Source organism: Rhododendron vialii, chromosome 12a (genome assembly GCF_030253575.1).
Source record: "Rhododendron vialii isolate Sample 1 chromosome 12a, ASM3025357v1".
NCBI classification, from domain to species: domain Eukaryota; kingdom Viridiplantae; phylum Streptophyta; class Magnoliopsida; order Ericales; family Ericaceae; genus Rhododendron; species Rhododendron vialii.
The window spans coordinates 28773515-28799813 of NC_080568.1; the positions used below are offsets into that span (position 1 = coordinate 28773515).

At 38.5% G+C, this 26299-nt stretch overlaps 7 protein-coding genes across 9 annotated transcripts; 2 read left to right on the forward strand and 5 right to left on the reverse strand.

Annotated features, from left to right (window-relative positions):
• Nucleotides 1-471: 471 nt before the first annotated feature.
• Nucleotides 472-2359, reverse strand: LOC131311766 (protein NUCLEAR FUSION DEFECTIVE 2). Its single transcript, XM_058339335.1, has 3 exons — nucleotides 2081-2359; nucleotides 1938-1993; nucleotides 472-1163 (listed from the first exon to the last, which is right to left on the reverse strand). Exons 1-3 carry the CDS (start codon nucleotides 2141-2143, stop codon nucleotides 752-754), a joined length of 531 nt encoding a protein of 176 aa, XP_058195318.1. The 5' UTR covers nucleotides 2144-2359; the 3' UTR covers nucleotides 472-751.
• A 581-nt stretch (nucleotides 2360-2940) lies between these two features.
• On the forward strand, nucleotides 2941-6962 carry LOC131311767 (uncharacterized). Of its 2 annotated transcripts, none has more exons than XM_058339336.1 (4): nucleotides 2941-3544; nucleotides 4421-4501; nucleotides 5889-6028; nucleotides 6366-6962. In XM_058339336.1, the coding sequence occupies exons 1-4, from the start codon at nucleotides 3230-3232 to the stop codon at nucleotides 6619-6621; spliced, it is 792 nt and encodes a 263-aa protein (XP_058195319.1). In that variant the 5' UTR covers nucleotides 2941-3229; the 3' UTR covers nucleotides 6622-6962. The 2 variants fall into 2 exon arrangements, with proteins under 2 accessions (XP_058195319.1, XP_058195320.1); XM_058339337.1 differs by having other exon boundaries at nucleotides 2948-3544; nucleotides 5889-5975.
• Nucleotides 6963-7425: 463 nt separating this feature from the next.
• On the forward strand, nucleotides 7426-9819 carry LOC131311768 (protein DELETION OF SUV3 SUPPRESSOR 1(I)-like). Of its 2 annotated transcripts, XM_058339340.1 has the most exons (3): nucleotides 7426-7534; nucleotides 7567-7682; nucleotides 9482-9819. In XM_058339340.1, the coding sequence occupies exons 2-3, from the start codon at nucleotides 7592-7594 to the stop codon at nucleotides 9613-9615; spliced, it is 225 nt and encodes a 74-aa protein (XP_058195323.1). In that variant the 5' UTR covers nucleotides 7426-7534; nucleotides 7567-7591; the 3' UTR covers nucleotides 9616-9819. The 2 variants fall into 2 exon arrangements, with proteins under 2 accessions (XP_058195323.1, XP_058195322.1); XM_058339339.1 differs by having other exon boundaries at nucleotides 7468-7682.
• Nucleotides 9820-11390: 1571 nt separating this feature from the next.
• Nucleotides 11391-11825, reverse strand: LOC131309629 (RING-H2 finger protein ATL56-like). Its single transcript, XM_058336237.1, has one exon. It carries the CDS (start codon nucleotides 11823-11825, stop codon nucleotides 11391-11393), a length of 435 nt encoding a protein of 144 aa, XP_058192220.1.
• A 4954-nt stretch (nucleotides 11826-16779) lies between these two features.
• LOC131309630 (RING-H2 finger protein ATL74-like) lies at nucleotides 16780-17457 on the reverse strand. Its single transcript, XM_058336238.1, has 2 exons — nucleotides 17438-17457; nucleotides 16780-17302 (listed from the first exon to the last, which is right to left on the reverse strand). Exons 1-2 carry the CDS (start codon nucleotides 17455-17457, stop codon nucleotides 16780-16782), a joined length of 543 nt encoding a protein of 180 aa, XP_058192221.1.
• Nucleotides 17458-20284: 2827 nt separating this feature from the next.
• On the reverse strand, nucleotides 20285-20728 carry LOC131309631 (RING-H2 finger protein ATL39-like). The gene has a single exon (XM_058336239.1). The coding sequence runs from the start codon at nucleotides 20726-20728 to the stop codon at nucleotides 20285-20287; it is 444 nt and encodes a 147-aa protein (XP_058192222.1).
• A 4023-nt stretch (nucleotides 20729-24751) lies between these two features.
• Nucleotides 24752-25918, reverse strand: LOC131310954 (RING-H2 finger protein ATL39-like). The gene has a single exon (XM_058338231.1). The coding sequence runs from the start codon at nucleotides 25488-25490 to the stop codon at nucleotides 25041-25043; it is 450 nt and encodes a 149-aa protein (XP_058194214.1). The 5' UTR covers nucleotides 25491-25918; the 3' UTR covers nucleotides 24752-25040.
• Nucleotides 25919-26299: the final 381 nt, after the last annotated feature.

Below are 26299 nucleotides of genomic sequence, written 5' to 3' on the forward strand. Positions count from 1 at the left end.
ACAAAGCTCGAGCTTGATCAGTTAATAGAATCTACAAACATGTATAGTTTTCAAAAAGAAGAAACCAATAATTCCTTACCACCATTGAAATATGATGAGTCCTTATAGGCTAAGACTACTTGAAAGCTAAATCTTTCTTTCTTCAACCAAAAGATAAAACTTAATGACTAACTTTCCTCCATCATAAACAAGTTCTCAACTTGAATCATCAAAATGAGACCAGTCATAGAGGATCCCATTTTGCATCACATGGAAAATCACATGACCGATCCTCAGATAAGTGGATCCTAGTTCTAAGAATGACTAAGATAAAAATGATCCCGAACTTACAGCTTCCATCAAAGTAGTTGCCAGGAAAGAGTTCCCAAAACAAACACACCATTGGTATCACAAGAATAACATTCTCCATTCGCAGTTCAGAAAAACCAACACCAATTCACCAACACAAGCAAGTGACAAGGGATACAAACCTTAAACCATAACAATGTGACCAGTACATATATAAGATCTTTAATCAAATAAGTAGCAAGGTTCCCAAAACAACACCATACGATTCACACACGACTACCGCCTCCCATTCTAATGTTAACCATGAAGGGAACGATAGAATCATAAGGCACTACTTAAAGCTAGCGTTCTGAACTGAAAAACATCAACACCAGTTCACCAACACAGGCAACGGCCACTAACTTAAAACCCTAACAATGTGGCAGCAATATTAGCATATATAACAGAGATTAATTCAAACAGCTTACCTAGAACTGGCTCTTCTGCTTGCACTTTTCCCATCAAGAACAGCCACGAAAACTCTCCCGGCGTCATCGAAATTCCCTGTGTCGACAGCAATTGCTCCGATCACAGCCCGAAAAGCCCCGCAAACCACTGCCGGACTGGACGAATCGGTCTTCGGAGAAACCCTTACCACCTTCTGCAACCCTAATTGTGATCCCTCTTTGGCACAGGATGACTCCATGTTGCAAACCTCCGATATCTTACGGTTCAGATCTTTCGGAGAGATATCAATATCCTTGGCGAGTGATTTGAGCGCAATGGAGGCCTCAATCACGCTCGCTCCCAAAATACTCAGAGCTTTATTGTTCTCTTCCGAGAATGATGCGTGAGTCACTGCGCGACGGAGAAGGACAATACTATCGAAAGTATAGCTGAAAACAGAGACGAAAGACATTATTGTATGTTTGGTTGCTAAGAAAATGAAGGCAAAAAAGCTTCCCAGCTATGTAGCACAGACACAGACGCGGACATGGATATGTATACGCATACGGATATAGACACGAGATTTCTTAAAAAATTGAGACATGGACACCGCGGGGAACACGGAAAAAATAAATAAATAAAAAATAAATAACATTTATTTATATCATTGAAAAAATTGTTAGATGTATAAGCTTGAAGCTTCAATATAAATAAACAAGCATCATATCTACATTATATTACACTTTTAATCCAAAATATTTTAGTAATACACAATTACCCCAAAAAAATTTAAAAATTGCATATTTAACCCCTGTCGTGCCCCTCGCGCTCCCCCCCTAAAAAGATTAATGAAGTTTATTAGACACGCACTTAGCGTGTCCCATAATTATTTTTTCGTGTCCAAGGGGACACGGCCTCTAGGAGTCTTATATGAATTTTTTTTTTTATAACTTCGGTCTATATTTTTATACTTTAGTGGACTCCCCTCGTCAAGACAAAGAAGGTGACATATAAATCATGACGAAAAGCTAAAAAGAAATAAATACTAGCATTTATACCAACTATCTTTAACGAACATAAATTTAGTCCAAACTCAACCTTATTTACCCATATATACCAACAACAATACAAACCAATCATATACATATCCCTCCTACTGTATAACACCATTAACAAACCGTTATCCCTTGTCCCCTTCAAGTATTGATGCATAAATGACTTACTTGATTTCATTCTGGAGGGCTTCGAGTGCGGCTGAAAAAGGTTCGATCGCGAAGACCTGCGGCATGTCAATGAAGAAAAAATGTTAGGGTTTGGATAGGGTTTAAGATTGATAAAGGGTTTTGGAGAAGAAAGTGAGGCGTACCTGAAGAGGTGAGTAGATCGCGAGGGCGAGGAAGACGACGGGAACGAATTCACCGGGACGCATTTTGGCGATTTTGATCGGAATTCTCTCTCTCTCTCTCTCTCTCTCTCTCTCTCTCTCTCTCTCAAGGAAAACGAAGCGTGGAATGTGAGGACTGAGTGAGAAAAAAAGGTGAACAGACGAAGACTCGAGTCCGCTGTCACATTCCACTGGGAAACGAGCGGTTATTCAGTACTCACGAAGTACCATCAGGCGACGCTCCATTTGTGTGAATACCACACATTAGCTATAGACCTATAGTGAAATCAGACGTGTGAAAAGCGTTTCGAAGCATACTCAAAAAACAAGTTGTAATTCACCTTGTTTTCCATAAATTGATTAGTTAATTTATTGAAAAAATCAATGATTGGTGTTTTGGTAGTATTAATTATAAATATTTAATTTCTTAACTTTTTAACTAATTCGGTTAAAAAAAAAGTGGGATTATTTCTAAGTTTGAATTTATAACTTTTGGTTGTAAAAAAATCTGTCTCTATTTTTTTTCTTATTTGAATATGTAAAAGAGAATTGATTTCTACACTCCCTTTTAGTCATTCATATTTTTTTTTTGTCTTTATCTATTTGAATTTACTATTTCGTCTTTTTTCAATACACTTTTTCACATATTCAATGACAATATTATAAATTCATGTAAATATGGACAAAAAGAAAAAGAAAAATACGAATGGCTAAAAAGGAGTGCAGATCCTTTGCAAAACAATTACTAAATTCTACACGGGAGCCTTCGTATAACAAGTGATGCACGACCAACCAACCAGATGGTGCCACGTCATCTCTGCACCCTCCCTCACCTTATCAAACCCCCTTCTCTCCCTCGTTTCTTCCCAACCTTTCTTCCTCCCGTTCCCCTTTCGAATAATTGACCACCAAGTATTCCTCATCGGCGACCATTTACCAACTGCCACCTCCGGCCGGTGGCCACTACCACCTCTTGGCTAGTCATTCGTACACACCTTCCCGTCTCATTCTCCATTGCAAAAAGGCCACATAAAATTTCTAGACTCGTTATCCAAAGTTCAGTCGTCAGATTTCACAGTCTATAAAGACTCTATACATACATACGCCACAGCCGAACCCAAAAGCTAAACCATGCCAGGGCCAGGGCCCCACATGCTCTACACCCTGGGCACAGGCCAAGCCCTGACCGCCTTATCCAACGGCAGGTTCAGCCCACACCACTCCCTCACCTACGCCGTCAACGCCTTCTTCGGCCCCGATCTCGGCTCCTTCTCCCAGTGGCTCGCTTCCACCCTCGGACTGGGCCGGACTTTCGCGTCTTGCGTCGAGCAGCTGGTGCACCACCCTTTCTACTACGTCTTGGTTCTTGGGTTTCCTCTTTCTCTTCTTTACAGTTGGGTGTCTAAGGTTGTTCTTCGAAAAGGGTTGCTTGATTCCGTTTCTGGGGTGAGTATTTCTTTTTTTTTTTTTGAAATAGATATTGAGCCAATAAATCAAACCACTGTGGACAGATTTTTATGTGGTTCGGACAAATTTGGTTTTTAGCCAAATTCGTCTACACCACGGCAGCCTAATCCATTCTCATTAATAAATCTAGTAGACATTGTGGATAGATTTAGTACACATTGTGGAATTTGGAGTTGGTTCTGGATTAGGTTTTTGGAATGCGTGATTGGGTTACTTGGGTTGTATGTTTTGGGTTTAGTTGAGGGCTTTCTAGTTATTTGTTCTTATTGGGTAATTACTGTTGGATTTCTTGGAGACCTTCAACTTGGGAATAAGTACATTAGTCTACTTACCATATTAATCAATTTTTGTGGTCTTAAATTAAATGAGCTATTTTTAACAAGTCTTAACACTCACTCTCCCATGCAATTCATACTCATGTTATTGTGGACCGGGTAGCAGGTGTATGTACTTTTACAGATTGATGAGGTGGGAGAATTGATCCGGAAGACTTGACCCACGTGAGACCACAAAATACCTAGCTCTGATTAGGTCTTCTAAGTGGGTATTTGGACTGTATTATGGTGGGTTTGAGCATTGTAAGCAGATATTGGGGTTCTTAATTTAATTCCATTGGCATTTAATAAATCTAGTGGCCTGTGGAGCTAATTATGATCTAGGGGCTCTCCAGTGAGTATGGAGAAGGAGTACTTTGTAGGCAAAAAATATCTTCTTACTGTAAATCCGCTTAACATGAAGAGATATATTTTTGACGAAGGATCATCACAAGGCTTTCTTATTGTTAAACAGGTTTCAATATTGATATTGATAATTGTAGGATGTAGGTTTAACTTTATTGCTGGTTTTATGGTGCAGGTGCCTCTTAGCAGGAAACAATGCTTCTTGTTGATCTCAGCAGGATCTTTATCCCACTTTTTCTTAGACCACTTGTTTGAGGTAATATTTTGAATTTGATATGCTAATCTTGTTGTTGACCTCGAAATGTTTGAGCATATTTCTCTTGATTTTCCGAAATAAAACTGAGGTGGCTGGTGATGTTCTGGGATGTTTGAGGTGACTTGGTTTAGAAATTGGTTCACAAAACTATGCAGGTGGCTGAGATTTAGGAGGGTCAAGTTATCTGCTGTCACAACAATTGTACAGATGATTAAAAATTTGTTGTCTATGGTATTGCTACTGACGACTGAGGTTTTGAATTTTCTGGATTATATTGTCATTTGGTTGCGTAGGCTGTTGCTGTACTAAACAACTGCCAAATTATAGAGAAAGTTCTGGCGACTAAAGTAAAAGCTAATCTATAGTTGCAGTCGTAGTGTTGGACCATTGGTATCATAATCAAACTCATCAAATGAATGCTACTTTGTGGGAGAATGCTGAGCGCATAGGGCAAGAGATGTAAGGCCTTAAAACATGGTTTTGGCCTTGCGCTAAAAACTTTGACTATTGAACATTTGATATAGACAACACGCCCAAATTGTTGATACATAGTTGCATTCAGATATATATTGTTTGAGCTTTTGATTAATGAAGCTATTTAGATGGAAAGAGATAAGTTCCATATGTTGGTTATTAACTAAGCGAATATACCAAAGCTTTGATTTCCCTTGTGGTGGCACTCTTGTGGTGTCATTTGCCATGTCAACGGTTCGAGTGGTACCCACACTCACACCAAAAAAAAAAACTTAGCGAATACCATTGGCCAATAGTGATACAGTTAGTCAATATGCTTATCAGTTAAAGGTGGCTGATTTAATAAATTCTAGGGTTCCTATGGTTCATAGATAGTCTGTACATAGCTAACAAACAACGATTGATGGGAGGGAGGAGGACACTGGATGACTTTTGCTTGAACAAGTGAGCCATGTGGGGAAGAACAAAATATTCAGAACCATAGCATGGTGAGAGCATGGCTAAATGTCCTCTTGACAAAGCCCTTTTTGGGTTTTAAGTTCTTAATTTCCAGAAATTCTGGTTCCGGCTTTTTCCTCTTCCATCTAGTAACCTGGTATAGTGAGGCTTCTTGGGCTAGTCAGAGAGTGAAAGTAAACTGTAGAATAGCGAAGATCCGTTCCAGAAGTAACATCACACATTATTTGTGCAATGTCAAGCCATTTGTCACTTGGAAACCTATTTGGTAATTTATTTCAGAAAGTGCCACTATACTTTAGAGAGGGACAATATCAGAGAAAATGAATGCAAAGTCCTCTAAAATCTCATCTTCTCCATCCTTAGTCCTTACTACATGAAATTTCTACAGATACGATGATATGAGGAATATCTGTTGTGCTGATTCATCCAAATTTTCCACTTCCGTATTGTACAGGAAAATGGGCATTCTTCCATGTATACTTGGATATTAAGTACTGGTTGGTGGGAAAGCCGTGCCCCTGTCAACCCAGATGCTGTCATTGTAATTGGCTTCTTATGCACTAGCTTGATCTGTGGTTTCATTTACATCAACAGGTTTTGATTTACATTCACTGCGCACAAATCTTTTCTAGTTCTTTCCAGGGCCGGTATAGCTTCGACATATTTGGCGTGCCTAATTCTATTTTTGGTCTAAGTTTTGGCAATGGAAAAGAAAATGAAGGGGAAATCAAAACTTGTACACATGCTTTTTGTTTAGAATCAAACAAAGACAATGAAAAATTCTTCTCATTTTCTTAACCCAAGTACCCAACCAAGTAAAACAAGAATTTTTAGCTTCTTCCGCTTTGTTTTTGTCATCTATTTGTTGCATTTCCTTTCGTTTTCAATTTCAGAATCCAAGATTGAAGCGACGTATTGGTTTGTTTTGCAGAGTGAAATCCTTGAAGTCTATTAGAAATAGATCAAATGAATCAATGAGGCTGATTTTGATCATAGCAAGCCTGTACTGCTTATGGTGTGCAAGCCAGATATACTTGGTAAATCCTCGTCGAGCTCCTGTTGGTGAAGAGGCTGATCTCGGAGTTCTTGTGTTTCTAGGAATTTACCTATTTCTCCCTCATGGGTTGTGTATCATGTCCATGAACCCAAAAGAATATGCTGGATCTGAAGAACAGCTCCCACTTTAAAAGGCAGCATTAGAGCTATAGTGTGGCTTATAACACAAATTCCCCTGCTTTGGAGAACTGCAGAAGGTTCTGTAGTTGCTGCATGAGCCTCTACTTTCAGTTTTTCTTCCCTTGGGGATTTGTACGGATGATATACACATTGATTAACCACAAGTGTACTGGATGTTGTTTGTTGTATACTGTTTGAAACGAATTTAGATGATTTTGTAGCTGAAAACTTGAACTACTGTCTACCAAATGTGATGTAGAACATAGATAGGTCGATGTGAGTCATATGACTTGTACCTGATATTTTCTCTCCTTTTTTAATTATTATTCAATGTAAGAGCAAGTTCACTCAATGAATTTTCTTTTGCCGATGGAAAAAAGGTGTTTGCTCGGTGAAATTAAGAAGTATGAAACAGTAATGTTGATATACCGGTATAATGTCAATTTGGCACAATCTCAAATACCGACCATTTGATTAAACTCATCGTAATTTGATTAAATCAACTGGCTTGGGTGATGTGACAGATTTAGTAAAACCAAAGTTGTTTCCAACTAAAGACGACATTGTCGTCTTCTAGCAACAATCTAATCTCACAATTGTCCAATGAACATATGATTTGGTCAAAACAATCTCCTAAAATTATAATTTTGGCAACCAATATAACATCCCCGCCCCTCATGTGAATCATGAAATGGATGGAATACAGAGGCCAAAATAGAATTTTGGTGTGGAAGTACAGGGTTCTAAATAATTAGCCTCAAGAAGAAAGAATCAAAAGTTGAGGGGGATGAATTGTAATTTTCTTCAAACGACGTCGTTGAGAGAACCCCAGTCTCCCGTGGGATTGGTTCTATATGAATCCCAGCCTATATAACATTTAGCATTCTGCCTCGATTCTTCGACGCTTATCAAAAACCCTAGCTTATTCACAGAAGATAAATCAATCTTGTCGTCACAGCAGGTTCGTTGGAGATATTTGGAATGGCGACTGAACCCAAGGCGGCAACAGAAGAACCGAAGATCGATCTGTTCGAAGACGATGACGAGTTCGAAGAGTTCGAAATCAACGAAAGTAAGTCCTTTTCGTTTCCTTTACACGGCATAATATGTGCAAATAAATTCTTTGGATTTTTTCTTGAATCTGTTTAATTTTAGTTCGTTTACGAGGCAACGACTTGGAGTTTTCTTAAATCGTGTTGTAGAACTTTTGTTGTTTTTGGTTAGTTAGGTCTGCATCTTATTCCAATTGAGTTCTGGTTTGATAGCCTCTGTGCCCTAGAATTGGATTTGGCGAGGTTAGATAAATACGGGGATTCAATAGGAGAGAGAGAGAGAGAGAGAGAGAGAGAGGTACAATACTAATGTCCCACCTCGGCTAAGTATGGGCTTGGCCATGTTCATATAAGTTCTTGGGCACCCTCTCCTTGTAAGCCGGTTTTCAAGGTTGAGTTCTACCCAAGGGTTAGTATCATTGGTATCAGAGCCAACCATAATGTCGAGTATGGGCTTGGATGCAGGGCTACCTATTGATTGGACGAGTGTTCCATGCCAATAGAGTGATGGGCCGCCGTGGACGTCGGTTGCGGAGTGTGGTGGTATGTTACGATCCTAATGTCCCACATCGGCTAAGTATGGGCTTAGCCATGTGCATATAAGCTCTTGGGCACCCTCCCCTTGTAAGCCGGTCTTCAAGGGTGAGTTCTACCTAAGGGTTTGTATCGGAGAGGTCATGTAGTCCAATGTTATTCATTTGCCCAAGGGTTTGTATCGGAGAGGTCATGTAGTCCAATGTTATTCATTTGCTTGTGTTTTGAGAGAGAGAGAGAGAGAGAGAGAGAGAGAGAGAGAGAGAGAGAGAGAGAGAGAGGGGTCATGTAGTTCAATGTTATTCATTTGCTTGTGTTTTGTAAGTATGGACATCAGTAGTCAGTACATCACTATCTTGGTCTCGGAACTACACCAGTCAGTCCCCATTCTTCACGTAAAGCTTTATTCTTCTGGGATGGTATCGCCAATCTCTTGAGCTCAGGAAATCCCTAATGTTAATTACTGTTTTAGAGATTGTTTACTTGCTCCCCTGTTGCAACCTTTAGTGTGGAAAATCCTTTGGTTCCTTTCCATCCACAGGTTGTGGGCTGTAGCTTCCAGTAAACTTCTTAGTATTGCTCCAAAAGCCTGTGTTATTGTAGCAGGGCACACAACCCGCCATCACCAAATGACAAAGGAGATGGAAGGAATGGTTTTGAGAGGGACTGATGATGTGATCTAGTTGCCTAGTCTCACCTAATGCTGTAAAGTTAACAAGTACAAACTGATAGATGATTCATTTTGATGGGTGACAGATTCTGCTTCATTAGATACCGCGTGGCAGTCTGTTAAGTTATATATGCTGGTCTTTTTATTTAGCAACGAAAAAGTTGCATGCTTGGTGATGTTTAGTTTTGCACTGCTGGTCTCTCGCAAGATAATATGTCCTGTTATTATTAGTTTGCACTTTGCACATTAGAGTATATACTTTTATGCTTCTATGAGATAAGTGGGTGGGTATACGGAAGACATCAAATTGCCATTGTTGATAACACCGTTAACGAATGACACAAAATTCATTATTGTTTACGCCGCAATGTCTCAATTTGCAAATGTGACTAGTTTGTGCTGCAAAATGTGCAGATTTGTAGCCAGTTTGGTTGCGTTTTCTATCATTATTCTCTTGTTTTTATGGCGGAAATGCAGACATTGTGATTCACAGCTGATATTTTTCTTTACATGATGCAAAACTTGCCTTTTGTAATTTAATTTAATTTTCGTAAGTGAACCCTTAGGATCACCTGTTTTGAATCTTTATCTTTGCTAATACAATGACAATGGCAGAGTGGGAGGACATGGAGGAAGGGAAAGAGATAATGCAGCAGTGGGAAGATGACTGGGATGATGATGACGTCAATGATGACTTCTCTCTCCAGCTGAGGAGGGAGCTGGAGAGCAATACTGAGAAGAAGAATTGAGCTAAGAATAGATACTTGACATTGTCATTTGCTCTTCTTCAGCGTCCATTGCAATTTGTTTTCCAAACTCACTGTCAGTTTCCTCATTAAACTTTTTATTTCTGACAAATAGTGTATGAATTTGGTTTAGACTCGCGAAGCTTGTGTTCTAGAAATTCAGAACTCAACCATTTGTAATGCATCCGTGTCGTATGTTTTATTTTCTGTTTTCAACTGTTGAATGTTCTACGTCATTGATGAACTCTGCCTTTGTGCTGGGTGAATTGGTTGAAGTATATCTTGTAAAGAAGTCACCAATCCATATGGCGTTGCTTCACGTGCGGGACCTTTGTGAGCCTGAATAAGTAGTTTTGATAGGCAATTTCGATATAGGTTGTTGAAATATCTATATACTTAACTCATATCGAAATACCTATAATCGACAACCTATATAGATAGAGACTTGACTCCAGATTGCATAGTTTACCCCGTCACTTGCTATGTAATAGCTATCTCCGTACTTCAGTTTGACTAGTACACTGGTAATTTCTGTTGACGGTCACACCAAGGATTTTAAAATCGTGGTATCTAGGGCCGTAAATGAGCAAGCTTTGGAATGTTTAGGTTCGTTCGTTAAGTTTTTAAATGAATTCGAGCCAAGCTCAAGCTCAATAAAAATTTGACAAGGCGAGCTCAAGCCGAGTTTGCCGAGGTTTTGACTCGAACTTGTTCACAAGCCTTAACGAGTCAAAGATATTATAGATATTTAATACTCTTATACAAGTCTAGAACCACAAATGAAATTTTTATGTAGTCCATAAATAAGTTCATACATATATGAAATCATAAGCGCATGGAGTATTAAAATTTTGAGTTTATAGCACTTTTAAAAGTTTATATACATGTACAAGTTCTAAAATTTTCGTTATATAGATGTAAAAGTTTATACATATTCGAGGTTATATGTGAAATTCTTGTGAGATATACATATACTCTAGGTTCCCGAACACAATTGTTGTCAATGATTATGACGTTTATAAGATTTAGTGATATGGTGATGCTTTGTGGTAGTGATTGATATTTATGTTTTGTAAAAATATTGTTTTTGAAAATCTTTGACTTTTATAAACAAACAAAACTCGAATATCTTTAATGGAAATGCCAAACCAATTCCTGAAACTTCTAAAACAAGTATTTCTTTCTCTCTCTTTTTTGAAGGAACACAAACATAGCATCTAACACAGGTATTCAATAAGCTCGAACTTGTTTTCCATCTTTGTAACTTCAGACGCAGGAATCAACCTTTCGAAGAGATGATCCAACACTTTTTGGATTTGCATAAACCTGTTTTGGATGTTACAAAATAGGATGGAAATGTGTCCTAAACCAAGTACTGCTTAAACATTCAACCCACGAAAAGAACAATAGAAAGAGCCAGGTTTCATTCATATCAAAGTACATGTCAGAAATATAGCACCAAAAAAAAGGGACGTAATAATCCCAGATGTTGCTTTGTTCTTGTTGACATCAAGAAGCTAGCAATGGTCCTTTCACTCGGCATCGTCAGACACTAAGGCCGACTCTCGTTCTTGCTCGAGGGTGGGTCTTGCAACTAAGTAATCCAAAAGAATTTAATCTTCTTTCTCTTTCTCAAAAGGAAAGGAAAAGAAAAAAAAAAATAAACTGAAGGAGCCTCTCACCCTGCTGGTGCTGATACTGAAACCTTCATTCCAAAATACAACTAAGACAACTTCTGCATCTATATTTGGAACTCCCAATTGCCGGTCCACATCTCTCTACACCGAGTCAACTCCGACTTCTCCAGGATTTCTACTTTGCTCCTCAGTGTTTACTAGATTTGCATCGGCTCGGCAAACTGGACAAATAGCTGCTTTCAACAACCATGAATCGATACATTGAGCATGGAAACTGTGCTGGCAATTAGGTAGCAACCTGCACATTTCCCCTTCCTTGAAACTCTCCAAACAAATAGCACATTCCATATGACTACTCTTTCTTCTCTTCTCCTCCAGCTTATAATCAAAAGAAGGCAATTTTCCAATGTCATCAGAAGACATTTTTGGTCTTCTGGTGCTGCTCAGTCGACCAACAGTATTAGCAGGATTAATGTCAAAACCACCCCTCAATGCCCTCGCCACTACACAAACATGAATTGTCACCATAACAGCAATGACCGCAAACAGTAAGATAAACGAGACTGCGATGTCCATCAGATTTGGAGATAATTGGATAACATAATCAACTCAAAATCATGCAAATCACCCACCAATACTCTGAAGAAGAATCACCTCAAAATACCAATATAAACTCACACAAAACACTATTAGTACTGACGAAAAAAATCACCTCAGAATACCCAGATTTTCTCTAATGCCAAAAACCATCACTTCCCGAAAATTGTGGTGTACCTAGTGTATGTCGATCCCATTCTGGTACTTTTCATGAATCAATAGATATAGCAACAATTTCCAAAATGTTTAGGTGATTGTCTTGTGTGAGTGTGTCAACACATACCCCAAGCAGGCTGGTCTAGGATCAAGAATTGGCATAGTATATAAGAAAATCTCTACAAGCTACCAAGTAACTTGCGAGGCAAACTACAGCGATCAGCTTGACTAATAGGGGTGCGCAGGCCCCTACTAGTAAAGGCTTCCGTTTTCTCGCTTACGTTAGTGCTTTGGCTAGACTTTTCAGATGAAAAGAAATGTTTCAATTTCCTAAATAAAGACAGAATCTGTTCTTATAATGAATAGATAAAGTAGGAAGACCTCACTCATGAAATTTATAGTTTCGAGCCAGTGGTTTAGCTCCTCTGAACAGGATATTCAGGCGAGCTGGAGCATGGGATTGACGTTACAGATTGTATCAGAGCCTACACCAACCGAAAGTGTGGAGGCGGATCCTACAAGGTACATGTGAGTATTGCTTGAAGCTAGGAGGGGAGTAAACCAAGAACCTCTCTTTCTAAGCTCTGAATTCAAAATGGTTTGCATAATGATAGGAGTTTAGGAGGGGAACCTTATTCTCGAATTAAAAAACTTGACCTTTGGATCGCGTATAAGCAATTGATGTCAGTGGATATGATGTTTACAAGAATTATACTAGTAAACATCCTGATGCTTTGTGCTTGTGATTGGTATGTATGTTTTGTAAAATTTTAGTAAGTACAAATAGTTGACTTCTTGTATTAGAAAACGAAACTCGAATATATTGAATACGTAGTTCGAGACGGCAAGGATACATTTTTATTGTAGTGTGCTTGTAATGCGTGTAAATGATGTGATGAATCACTCTCTCTTTTCTTGACCATCTGATATTATTAAATTAGCATCTGGGGTAAATATTAGTGATGTACTATGAATATTTGCCACCCTTGGTCTTGGAAACAATGTAAAAGGATTGAAAAATGAAGCAACAAGGGTTCACAATCTCCCTGTTAAACATGCTGCACCAATCGACTAAGAATTTTGCCCCTGCTTCTCAACTGCATAGTTCTTCCAATCAAGGAAAGCCACGTCAAAGGTGTCTTCAGACGCCATATTCCTTTTCAAGGAAGGTCAAAACTGAGACCAAACTATTCTTAGCAGCTCTCCACCTCAACACATCATCCGCCTCTGTGCAAAGCAATTTTGATTTGATAATTCTGTTGTTTAAGAAAATTGACGTCTTTTTATGATGTACTGCACAGAGGGTAACTTGTTCTGAATCCCCTCCTCTGCGGTGACATATTAAACGATGGATACAGACTGACATGTCATGTTAGTTTTGGAGAGTTAAATCTGTTGAGGATCTTTTGTACTTACAAATCACTGAGCACAGATATATTTCCTATGGCGTAAGTTTATTAAGTGTTGCTGTTAGCGAGAAATACCAATGGGCGGCAATAGCTACAAGTCTCGATTTGGCAGTAAGATATTTAGGTCAGAACAAGAACATGGTTGAACTTTTTTGGAACTCCAGAAGTTGGTTTTTCTTCATGTATCTATCTGTCTAATAGGAGCTATAAAATTAGGGCGACGAGTAGCAGGGCACTCAACTGACTATTGCTCCAAAAGCCTGCCTCGTTGTAAATGATTTCAATATTCGTGGGATGAGGATTTTAACCAGCCATCACCTAATGACGAAGGAGATGGAAGGAGTGGTTCTAAGAGGGACTGATGATGTGATCTAGTTGCCTTGTCTCACGTAATGTAGTAAAGTTTACAAGTACGAACTGATAGATGATTCATTTTGATGGGTGACAGATTCTGCTTGATCATTAGATACTGCGTAGCATTCTGTTAAGTTGTATATGCTGGTCATTTTATTTGGCAACGAAAAAGTTGCATGCTTGGTGATGTTTAGTTTTGCACTGCTAATCTCTGGCAAGATAACATGTCCTGTTATTCTTAGTTTGCACTTAAGGCTTTAATCGATCCGGTCATGCATTAGAACTTAGATTAGAGATGGGAGTATGAGCAATGCTACAAACATGCCTTTAAAACACAAGTTCGCCGTTAGATGCACATAGATCCACATATATCTAGGGCTGCAAACGAGCCAGATCGAGCCAAATGTTCAGGTTTGTTTGTTAAGTTGTTAAACGAACTCGAGCCGAGCTCGAGCTCAATAAAAATTTGACAAGCCGAGCTTGCTGAGGTTTGGCTCGAACTCAAACTTGTTCACAAGCCTTAACGAGTCAAAGATATATAATAGATATTTATACTCTCGTACAGGTCTAGAACCACCAATAAAATTTTTATGTAGCCCCTAAATATGCTCATACATATGTGAAATTACAAGCACATGTTAAAAATTTAAGTTTATAGCACATTTAAAGGTTTATACATGTACAAGTTATAAAATTTTTGTTATATAGATGTAAAAGTGTATACATATTCAAGGTTATATGTGAAATTCTTATGAGATAAACATATGCTCTAGGTTCGCGAACCAAAGGGCAGTTGTTGTCAATGATTATGATGTTTGCAAGATTTAGTGATACGGTGATGCTTTGTAGTAGTGATTGATTTGTATGTTTTGTAAAAATATTGTTTGAAAATCTTTGACTTGTATAAACAAACCAAGCTCGAATATCTTCAATAAAAAATTGTTGGGAAGTCCACTATAGCATATTTGTAATCCACTAAATCCACTTCTAAATTTCATAACCCCTCTAGTCCACTAATTAGGTTTTGGTGAGGCTTTAAGTCCAATTCAATTAAAAAAGGAATTAGTTCAGGACCAAAATACCCTTACCTTTAAAAACTGTTAATCTGATATATCACATTCCTATAAAATCTCCCATATCCCACTTTTATAAAATCTCTCATATTCACGTTGTTCCCATATCCAGAAGGGAAACAGAGTCCAAACGAGAGAGAGAGAGAGAGAGAGAGAGAGAGAGAGAGAGAGAGAGAGAGAGAGAGAGAGAGAGAGAGGGGGTCGACGGCTAATCGTGATCAACTGACTGCCGTTCATGATCGATTCGTTCACGATCGACTTCAGTATGTATCTTTTTTTGTATGTTTCTGTTTTTAATGCGATATTCGTGATCAACTGATTGTTGTTCGTGATTGATTCGTTCGTGATCGACTTCCATATTTATATTGTTTTGTATTTTTCCTTTTTTCATCCGATATTGTTTAGTCTAATCTGGTTATCATCCATCAGAGGCGATTTATCCTGATGTTTCCAACAGCCGTAGCCACTAACATCAGAGTGTACTGAAACTGACCGATTCTCTAAGGTATCAACAATTTCACTTCCTTCAATTGAAGCAAGATGAGGACTTCCAAATGGCTTATCCAAGGATACTACTGCCAATTTTTCCATCTCAGCAAAGTCATCCATCAGATCTATGTCTGAAGCTCCAACAGTTTTTTGCAATAGCGTACCCATTCTTTTCCCATTTTTGAAATGCGGAGGTTTTTAAATAAATATATAAGGTTATATGTGTACTTTTCCTAGGGTTAGAGATCTGAAGTTTTTTGAATAAATATATAAGGTTATATTTGTGTTTTTCATCAATCACTTATTGATTTGGTCCGCACAACGGCTTTTCCGAATTGCTTCTGATATATTTGGAGTTTTTAGAATAAATATATAAGGTTATATGTGTGTTTTTTTTAGGGCTAGACATAAAAGGTTGGAACAGGTTGTGTTTTTTGAAAAAATAAATAAGGTTATATGTGTTTTTCGTGTCACAAAAAAAATATATGTGTTTTTATTTTTGCCACACATATAATGTTGTATATTAGAAAATTTTTATCACTCATATAACGTTAAAAAATCAATACAAGAAAAATAGGAAAAAACAAAAAGAGAAATTTGTCACATATATAACGTTAAATATTAAGTGTAACGGGTTCAATAAAAAAATCTAGAAAAATGAAAAAATACGTTTTTTGTTACTCATATAACGTTATATGTGGCGTGATGGCAGGGGCGGCAGCTGCGGTGGCAGTGGTGGCGGCGGCAACGACTTAATTGCAACAAAAACGAAAAAAATTGGAAAATATATATTTTCGTATTAGCCAAATAAGGCCATTGTTTCTTAGGTAGGATATTTTTGTCATTAAAATTAGTAGTGGACTTAGTGGGTTATGAAACTTAGAAGTGGACTAGATGAGTTTGAAAAGTGCTATAGTGGACTTATGAAAAATTCTATTTTCAATCCAACAAGGTTCCCCCATTTTTTGAATTTCCAAAAACCTGTTTTGGATGTGACAAAATAGGATGGAAATGTGTCCTAAACCTACTCCTGCTTAAACATTCAACCCACGAAAAGAACAATAGAAAGAGCGATGTTTCATTCATATCAAAGTACATGTCAGAAATTATTTCCACTGCAATAATCCCAGATGTAGCTTAGATCTTGCTGACATCAAGAAACTAGCAACGGCCCTTTCACTCAGCATCGTCGGACAGACACTAAGGCCGACTTTCTTCCTCATCCCTTCCTCGTCCCTGCTCGACAGGTGGGTCTTGCAACTAAGTAATCCAAAAGAATTTAATCTTCTTTCTCTTTCTCAAAAGGAAAGGAAAAGAAAAAAATAAATAAACTGAAGGAGCCTCTCAAGTCTCACCCCTGCTGGTGCTGATACTAAAACCTTCATTCCAAAATACAACTAAGACAGCTTCTGCATCTATATTTGGAACTCCCAATTGCCGATCCACATCTCTCTACACCGAGTCAACTCCGACTTCTCCTGGATTTCTACTTTGCTCCTCAGTGTTTACTAGATTTGCATCGGCTCGGCAAACTGGACAAATAGCTACTTTCAACAACCATGAATCGATACATTGAGCATGGAAACTGTGCTGGCAATTAGGCAGCAACCTGCACATTTCCCCTTCCTTGAAACACTCCAAACAAATAGCACATTCCATATGACTGCTCTTTCTTCTCTTCTCCTCCAGCTTATAATCAAAAGAAGACAGTTTTCCAATGTCATCTGAAGACATGTTTGGCCTTCTGCTGCCACTCAGTCGGCCAACAATATCAGCAGGATTGTCAAAACCACCCCTCCTGAATGCACTCCCCGCTATACAAACATGAAGTGACACCATAACTGCAATGGCCGCAAACAGTAAGATAACTGAGACCGCGATGTCCATCCCCGTGGTGTTGATTTGGAGATACTGCGAGAACATAATCAACTCAAAACCATCTGATTTTCCCTGATACAAATCACCCACCAATACCCTGAAGAAGAATCACCTCAGAATACCAATATAAACTCACACAAAACACAATTAGTACTTATGAAAAAAATCACTTCAGAATACCCAGATTTTCTCTAATGCCAAAAACCATCACTTCCCGAAAATTGTGGTGTACCTAGTGTATGTCGATCCCATTCCGGTACTTTTCATGAATCAATAGATATAGCAACAATTTCCAAAATGTTTAGGTGATTGTCTTGTGTGAGTTTGTGGCAACACGTACCCCAAGCAAGCTGGCCTAGGATCAAGAATTCGCATAATATATACAAGCTACCAAATAACTTGCGAGGCAAACTACAGCGATCAAGCTTGACTAATAGGGGTGCGCAGCAGGCCCCTACTAGTAAAGGCTTCCATTTTCTCGCTCACGTTAGTGCTTTGGCTAGACTTTTCAGATGAAAAAGAAATGTCGTAATTGAAGATAGAATCTGTTCTTATAATGAATGGATAAAGTAAGAAGACCTCACTCACTCATGAAATTTATTGTTTCGAGCCAGTGGTTTAGCTCCTCTGAAGGTTATTCAGGCCAGCTGGAGTGCGTGATCGACGCTACAGATTGTATCAGAGCCTACATCAACCGAAAGTGTGGTGGCGGATCCTACAAGGTACATGTGAGTATTGCTTGAAGCCAGGAGGGGAGGAAACCAAGAACCTCTCCTTCTAAGCTCTGAATTCGAAATGGTTTACGCAATTGATGCTAGTGGATAAGATGTTTACAAGAATTATACTAGTAGTAAACATCCTGATATGTATGTTTTGTATGATTTTAAGTACAAATAGTTGACTTCTTGTATTAGAAAATGAAACTCGAATATATTGAATACGTTGTTCGAGATGGCAAGGATACATTTTTTATGGTTAGATAACCATTGTTTAGGCCACCTATAAGCGAATATCGTGACAGATATAGAAACAGAGGCATGCAGAAAAATGGAAAATATTAAGGAAATTATTGAAAGGGAAATAATCCTAAAAAATTTGATCCCTCATCAGTCATCCTTATACATAATGGAATATTCTTTATCAAGCCAAACTAGGAGAATGGTTCAAAACTTTGACTTGGGGTGGTGGTGTGGTTTAGAAGGAATATGCCTAAAAAGTAGAGTTTTGTAGAAGGGATCTCTATTTGGGGCTAGCTTTCTACTAAAGATAGATTGGAAAAATGAGTATGACGATGGACAAGCAATACATGGTATCCCGCTTTTTTGCTTTATCGGCAAAAAGAAATTCATTTATCGTAAGAATAAAATAATGTAATCAGAGTGATAGGAAAAGAAAAGTATCGAGATAGCCTCTGAGAGTGTACAATATATACCATCCTACTACTCACTACTACTCGTAAATTCTCAACCTACGTTTTTTTTCTTTAAACCAAAAAACAGCAACAACAAACACATGAAGAAGGGGAAAAAATGCAGTTAGCAAAGAGCTAACTTTACAAGCTAGAGCTTGAGCCACGAGCAAAACACCACCCAAGAGCTTCGAGAAAGTCACCCTTTGCCTCCATTGCGGCTGCCTCAACCAAATACCCCATTGCCGCCAAGCTGCTGCCTCGAAACAACTCCCGACACAGCCCCCCAAAACAGTCCCAAATTTGTGGTGTTATGTAATGGTGATGAATCTCATTTGGACCTGTTTTATGAGTGTCCCTTCTCAGCTGAAAAAGAATGTGTTTCTGTCAAAAGATTCAAATTGTTTTTTGACAGTTGAAAGAACTCATCGATATCTAGTAACTTGTCAAAAAAAAAGTTTGAATGTTTTTGTGGTAAAAATGCATTTTGTTCAAAATTTTCGTCGTAGACTATTTACTATTTGAAGAGAACATATATGCGCTCATCATAAATCATCATTGTGTTTCTAGGGTTTAAGCTTTCAGCTATTTTTCTTATGTCATCCTCACTTCCACCTCCAGAATTATTTAGGTATTGGCAAGACGATGTTGCTATAATTAGGTTGAATAACTCGAAAAAACATGTTCATTGCGTATGTACAAAGAATACATAGAAAAAAGGCTTAATTGCAAGAACACCCCCTAAACTATCGCATTTTGGCAAGTTCACCCCCTTAAGTTTAAATTCGAGCAATTTCACCCCCCAAACTACCAAATTCGAGCAACTTCACCCCTCCCCCATTTTCCGTCCATTTCTGTTATAAATTTGGATGGAAAGTTTCAAAATTGGGTACCAGTACCACCTAAAATTCGGTACCAGTACCAAATGTGGAAACTTTCCATCCAAATTTATAACAGAAATGGACGGAAAATGGGGGAGGGGGTGAAGTTGCTCGAATTTGGTAGTTTGGGGGGTGAAGTTGCTCGAATTTAAACTTAAGGGGGTGAACTTGCCAAAACGCGATAATTTAGGGGGTGTTCTTGCAATTAAGCCTAGAAAAAACCCAACTTTTTTCTATGGCAAACCAATGCGATAAGTTTCTAACACAAGTATTCAATTAGCTCGGACTTGTTTAGTATTGAATTAGAAACCAAGACAAAAATAGTTCTCCAATACGAATCGATGATAGGTGTTCTTTGTTCCCATCTCTGTAACTCGAGTTTAGCCACCGGAGTCAACCTCCTAAAAGGGATGATCGATCAAGCAAAGTACCGCTACTTTTTAAAGAACAAGGTGTTTCAGATGTAACAAAATATGATGGAGAAGCGTACGTCCTAAACCTAGTCCTGTTCAAATATTCAACCTAGGAAAAGAACACTTGAAAGAGCAATGTTTCATTCACATGATACAGGCCAGAATGAATGTAATATCCCCAAATGTTGCTTTGTTTTTATTCATATCAAGCAACTACTAGATAATCCAAAAGAATTCAATCTTTTTTCTGTTTCGCGTAATAAAAGCCAAAGAAAATAGAAACAAATTGAATGAGCCCCTTACCTGCAACTTTTGATACTGAAACCTTAACACTAACAGCATCTGCATTGGAAACTCACTATTAACAATCCACATCTCTATGCCGAGTCAACTCCGGCTTCTCCTGAATTTCTACTCTGCTCCCCAGTGTTCACTAAACTTGCATCACTTCGACAAACTGGACAAACAGCTGTTTTCGACAACCATGAATCGATACAGTGAGCATGGTAACTGTGTTGGCAATTAGGCAGCAACCTGCACATTTCCCCCACCTTGAAGCTCTCCAAACAAACAGCACATTCCATTTGATTACTACTCTTTCCCCTCTCCACCTCCTCCTCCACTTTATAATCAAAAGAAGGGAGTTTCTTGATGTCATCTAAAGACATGTTCGGTCTTCTGCTGTTACTCCTTTGAACGACCATAGCGTTTGCATTATTGTCAAAAGCCCCCGTCCTGGATGCTAAGCAAACATGAATTGTCACCAAAACACCAATAGCCATACAGAATAAGAGCGCCGAGAGGAAGACGTCCGTCACCATAGTCTTGATTTGGCAATACCCAGAAAAATACTCAAAATCCCCGGATTTCCTCGGATGCAAATCACCCACCAAACCCAGAAGAAGAATTAGTACCCAGCAAAAAATCACCTCCGAATACCCAGATTTTCTCTCATGTCATTGATGGCAAACACCATCACTTCCCAGCAATTCTGGTGTACCCGGTTAATGTCGATCCCATTCTCGAACTTTTCATGTACGTTGGGTTGGATATAGCGAAAAGTTCCAAAATGCCAGGTTGTTCAGGCCAGTTGTTGGGCAGGATGTTACAGATGGTATCAGAGCCCAAACCAACTAATCGAAAAGTATGGATGCAGGTCCCAAAAGGGTGCAGCTTGTGTGCTTGAAGCTAGGAGGGGACAAAACCAAGCACCTCTTTTTCTAATCTATGAATTTGAAATGGACGCAATGATTGAAGGAGTTTAGGAGGGGAACCTTTAGTCTCAATTTAAAAAACTTGAGCATTGGGTTACATTAAAACTTGAGCTTTGGGTTACATTAAACTATCGGGCAGTTGTTGTCGATGATTATGAAGTTTACAAGAATTATAGACACAATGGTGATTTTTGGTGGTGATTGATGTGTACGCTTTGCGCAAATACCATTCAGATAGTTGACTTCCTGTATAAACAAACTAAACTTGAATATGTTTATGATTGACGATACTCCTAGCACGAATCGCTCATCCGATCGAAAAATATAAGACTGGTTAATTTGACGCCCTTCACCAAATGGAATGTTCTTGGTGAAGTCGGGCTGAGAAGCACCCAGAACTAGGAGAATGGTTCAACTTTGACATGGGGTGGTGTGGTTTGGAAGGAATGTGCCCAAGTGGAGTTTCACAGGATGGATATATCTATTCGGGGCAGGCTTCCTGCTAAAGACAGATAGGTAAATTAATTGGGTATGAGTAGCCAATGGGCCAGTTGGCATCGATCTGCTGGTCCTCCCCATGTGGGAGGCCAGGGAGGCCAGGGTTTGGGCCCCGTCGTGAGCGTTTGAGATTCAGGGTTATGGGTAGCATTTAAAACCCACTGTGTACTAACCTAGCTTTCGTCAAAAAAATTTAAACTGTGTTTCACAAATTAAAAGAACTCATTGATATCTAGTAACTTGTGGAAAAAAAATTCGAAGTTTTTTGTGATGAAGGTGCATTGTGTTTGAAATTCTCTTTTTGCAGATCGAACAATCATGTTCGACTGGAGGTCGTATCATATTTAGGTGGAAAGGAATCTGCGAGTGTTTCAGTACAAGGCAACTGATTTTGGAGGGATTGCGCTGAAGATTGTGGATGCAATTCCAACCAGAACGAGTAGTTGGAGTTTAGTGAATGAAAATCCTCTGGATAAGCTCATGTTGCTCTGTTTTGGAGGATTTCAAGTTAATTTTATCATGTATGGAAGAAAAATTCTAACACAAGTTTATCAAATTAGCTCGGACTTGTTTAGCATCGAATTGAGAACAAAGCAAAATTCGATATTGCACAATACCAGGTGCTATCGATGAAGCACCAAGACGCCTAAGTGGTCTCTGTACATGTTTCAAACACGCAAAGAGACTCACTCGCCGGGATACTCAAGGATATGTTGGCCCTTTAAAACATAAATTTCTTATTCAAATAGTAGAAAAGTATGACAAGTTTGTCCCTTGGTACCTCATGATTTATTTATTAAGTGCATAATCATCTCATAATTATACATGGATCCAACTAAAAGGTGTCCCTTTTTGTTTTATCCCTATGGTCTTGATTATGCTTGGGGGTTGAATTCTTTAATGTTGCTGCTCATAACATCAATATTACCATTTTTTTTTATGCCTTTCTCTATCAGTATTTAGATAAATGTATCCTTTCTTTATTCTTTCTTTTTTGTTTTGATAATCCATAACACAACTCTTTACTTAACTGGTCCCGCAAAGAAAGGTGCTTGGGCGAGTCCCACAATGGAGAGTTTATGCGCAACGAGGACGTCGTTGCGGATATCCGCGGAGAGATTGTGATAACCCAATATCCGAAGCAAGCTAGCAGAAATTGTTTTGTTTTTTTTTGCCCTGTCTGAAGTCTGAGAGGTTTGGTGGGCAAAACAAGTATACAAGAAATGGCAATATTTGTTTCAAGGTGGGGCTAATTTGTGGTTTTTTTATTTTATTTCTCTAGAGATAGAAAGCAGACTAATATTGAATTGGGTTCGGAAGGCGACCACACTTCTAATAATTTTGTTGAATGTTTTCATATTTAACTAGAAACAATTTGCAAGTTGATCACAAAAAACCACTTCCACCATCCAAATACACCAAGTTTCTGACCAAGAAACAATTCAACAAATCTAACATTCAAAACTTTGAAAATGCAGAAGCAACCACAATTCCAGGCATCCCGATTTCCACCTCTAAAACTATATGGGCCGTTTTTTTTTTGTCAACATGGTATGAAATTTTCATTAATTAAAAAACATAATTGTAAATCAAAGAGGATGATTATTGTTTCACAGAGGATCCAATAACCAATCAGGAGGTCTAGCTTTTCAAGCACGAATACCAAAATCTCGGAGACATTCGCCGATCTACGAATTAAAAAATAAATTACAAAGCCTAACCGATCAACTCATCGGCGAATGTCTTCAATGACAACTTCCACTTCCATAGGGCAATATCTTTTGCAACCCAAAATAGGAATCAATGGGAAAGCTGATCCAACCAATTTGATTTGTCATCAGACCACCATCGCCGCCGAAGGACCATCACCACCACCTTTGTCGAAACTCAAAGCGGCACCTTGCTGATGAAGGAGAAGCCGAGAGAAATGAAAAAGAAAGAGAAACACAAAGAAACTCTCAGATCTGAGATCGAGAGAAAAAAAAAACCCTCACTCGACAGGAGAGATTATTGAAAACGAGAAAATGACCATCACTTTATGGGGAAGGAAAACACCCATCAATGGTAAAACCCTCCCCTTCTGCCGCCGCATTAGGGTGGTGAAACCCTAAGGGAAGGGAGGGGAAGGAAAATGAGTACATACGGGCCATTGGTTTGACCGCACACGAACATCGAATTTTACTACTATATATTAAGAAGACCGTAATATCGGGTAATTGGTAGAAAATTTACAAGTCAAAATGCATGTAATGGAATATGTAATTTTAAAACGTGTGAGATATATAATATCGGAGCGTGGTGTTCTTTATCTCATCACTGTTAGTCCCGTAAAAAAACCGAACGTGTAGGTAATGGCAAGACAATTTTGCAGAATTTCGCTTGAATAAATAAAAAATACTACTTGTTTACGAGCAAAGAAGATGTATAGATTTACACCACCTCTCCACTGAAACAAGAGATACATAATTTGCAACTTCAAGTTAGACTGCGTTTCACTGAATTCTGATTTTTACTACTCGTAGTTTTTTGCCAAATTTTAGAATTAACTATTCAATCTGAAAAGTATTATGACCAAAAGCGAAAAACAAAATTACTACTAATCACAGAAATAATTTTAAAAGGCAGCTTTAGCTGTCTTTTTGTTCGTATTTAGACACTTTTCAACTTCCATTTATATTTTATACCTTTTTAATTCTTTTCGTCAGGATGAATAGTTAGTTAAACTATCAAAAAAAATCACTAGACATAGAAATTACCAACTGTCCTTGAGAATAATTATTATGAGAAACTCTCCCTTGACTATATCCTCTATGGAAATGACAAACCAATTCAATGCCAGCAGCTTGCTCATTAATTAATTAGGACCAAAACAAAGAAAAGTTCTTCATAGAAGCCAAAAAATACAGGCTTTGTTTGATTTGGGTTTTGCAGGAGGTTTTTTAGGTAATGAGCGGAGAGAGATAATTGAGAATAATAATTAAAGAGAGAACTTAGTATTAGGAATCGTGCGCAGAAAGAGGGGTTGAGTCTAGAAACTCGAAGTGAACACACAAGGTGTTTTGGATATAACAAAATAGGATGGAAAAAAGTGCAGGCCCAAACCTACTCCTGCTTAAATATTCACACCCAAGCAAAAAAGAACACTCGAAAGAGACAAGTTTCATTCATATCAGATTAGTACAGGTCAGAATATCATTATATGTAATGACATATACAAGATCCTCTAAGTGTTGCTTTGCTCTGATTTATACCAAGCAAAACCAGCACCAAAAAAAAAATGTAAATATTCTCTCTGTTTGTCAAAAGAGGCAAAGGAAAAAAAACAAAGAAACTAAAGGAGCATCTTTTACCTGCTTCTAGCTAGGACAACAAAGTCTGAATCAATTTTTTGCCACACTCCCAAGAAACTACCATCATCTCCCTATACCAATTCAACTCCCACTTGATCACTTGAATTCCTACTTTGCTGCCCAACGTTTGCTAAATTTGCATCGGCTCGACAAACCGGACAAACGGCTGTTTTCGACAGCCATGAATCGATACACTGAGCATGAAAACTGTGGTTGCAGTTAGGCAGCAGCCTGCACGTTTCCCCCACCTTGAAATTCTCCAAGCAAACAGCACAGTCCACAGGAATAATGACCTTTCCTCTGTCTTCCCCCACCTTGTAATCGAAAGAAGGCAGTCTTTTGATGTCGTCGAAGGACATGTTTGGATTTCTGCTGCCACCCCTTTGAACAACATTAGTAGTAGCATTAACGTCGAAAGCGCCCCTCCTGAATGCCCTCCCAACTATACAGAGATGAATTGTCACCAAAACCGCAATAGCTATAATGAATAAGATCACCGAGACGACCACATCCAACATCATAGTTCTTGATTTAGCAATACCCAGAAAAACAAGAATCAACTCACAAAAACCCCGGATTCTCTCTGATGCAAATCACCCACCAATACCAAGAAGAAAAATCACCTCAAAATACCCTTGTTTTCGTACGAAATTCCTTGTGTACCCAGGAAAAGAATGATCTCAAAATACCCAGATTTTCTCCCATGCCAAACATCATCGCTGCCCAGAAATGGTTTTGCACCCAGTTCATGTCAAAACCATTCTGATGCTTTTCATGTACCAAAAGCTGCAAACTTGTGTAGATGATTGTCTTGTGTGAGTGTCATTGACGCAGCGTTGCTCTTTTTGTAGAGAAATGTCTGCACAACAATTACCTTGAAGAAGGAAACTTCGGTTCCATGTGCTACCTTGAAGTCTGAGAAGTTTGGTAGTCTGAGAAGTTTGGTGGGCGAAACAAATATAAAAGAAATGGCCAATTTTTATCTCAAGTGGGATTTGCTCTTTAGTTTATTGGGAAAAGTCCACTTTGACCCCCCTTGGTTTGGGTTATATGCGAAGGCCGCCCTGTGGTTCAAAAGTGTGCAAATAACACCCAATTCCGTCCATAATAATGTCAAGTGCGACGAACGCGCATTAAAAGTATAGGGGATGGATTTATTCATCTTCTTCCTTCGATCTAACTAATCCATCCCATGTACTAAAAAATGGATCTGAACTATTGATATTGTAAAGTTTGATGAGTACTATGTCTATACCAAAATTCAAGTCAATCAAAGAATGAAAAACTTCATGGACAAATCGAATTTATTATGAAGCAAATTTTCAAACAA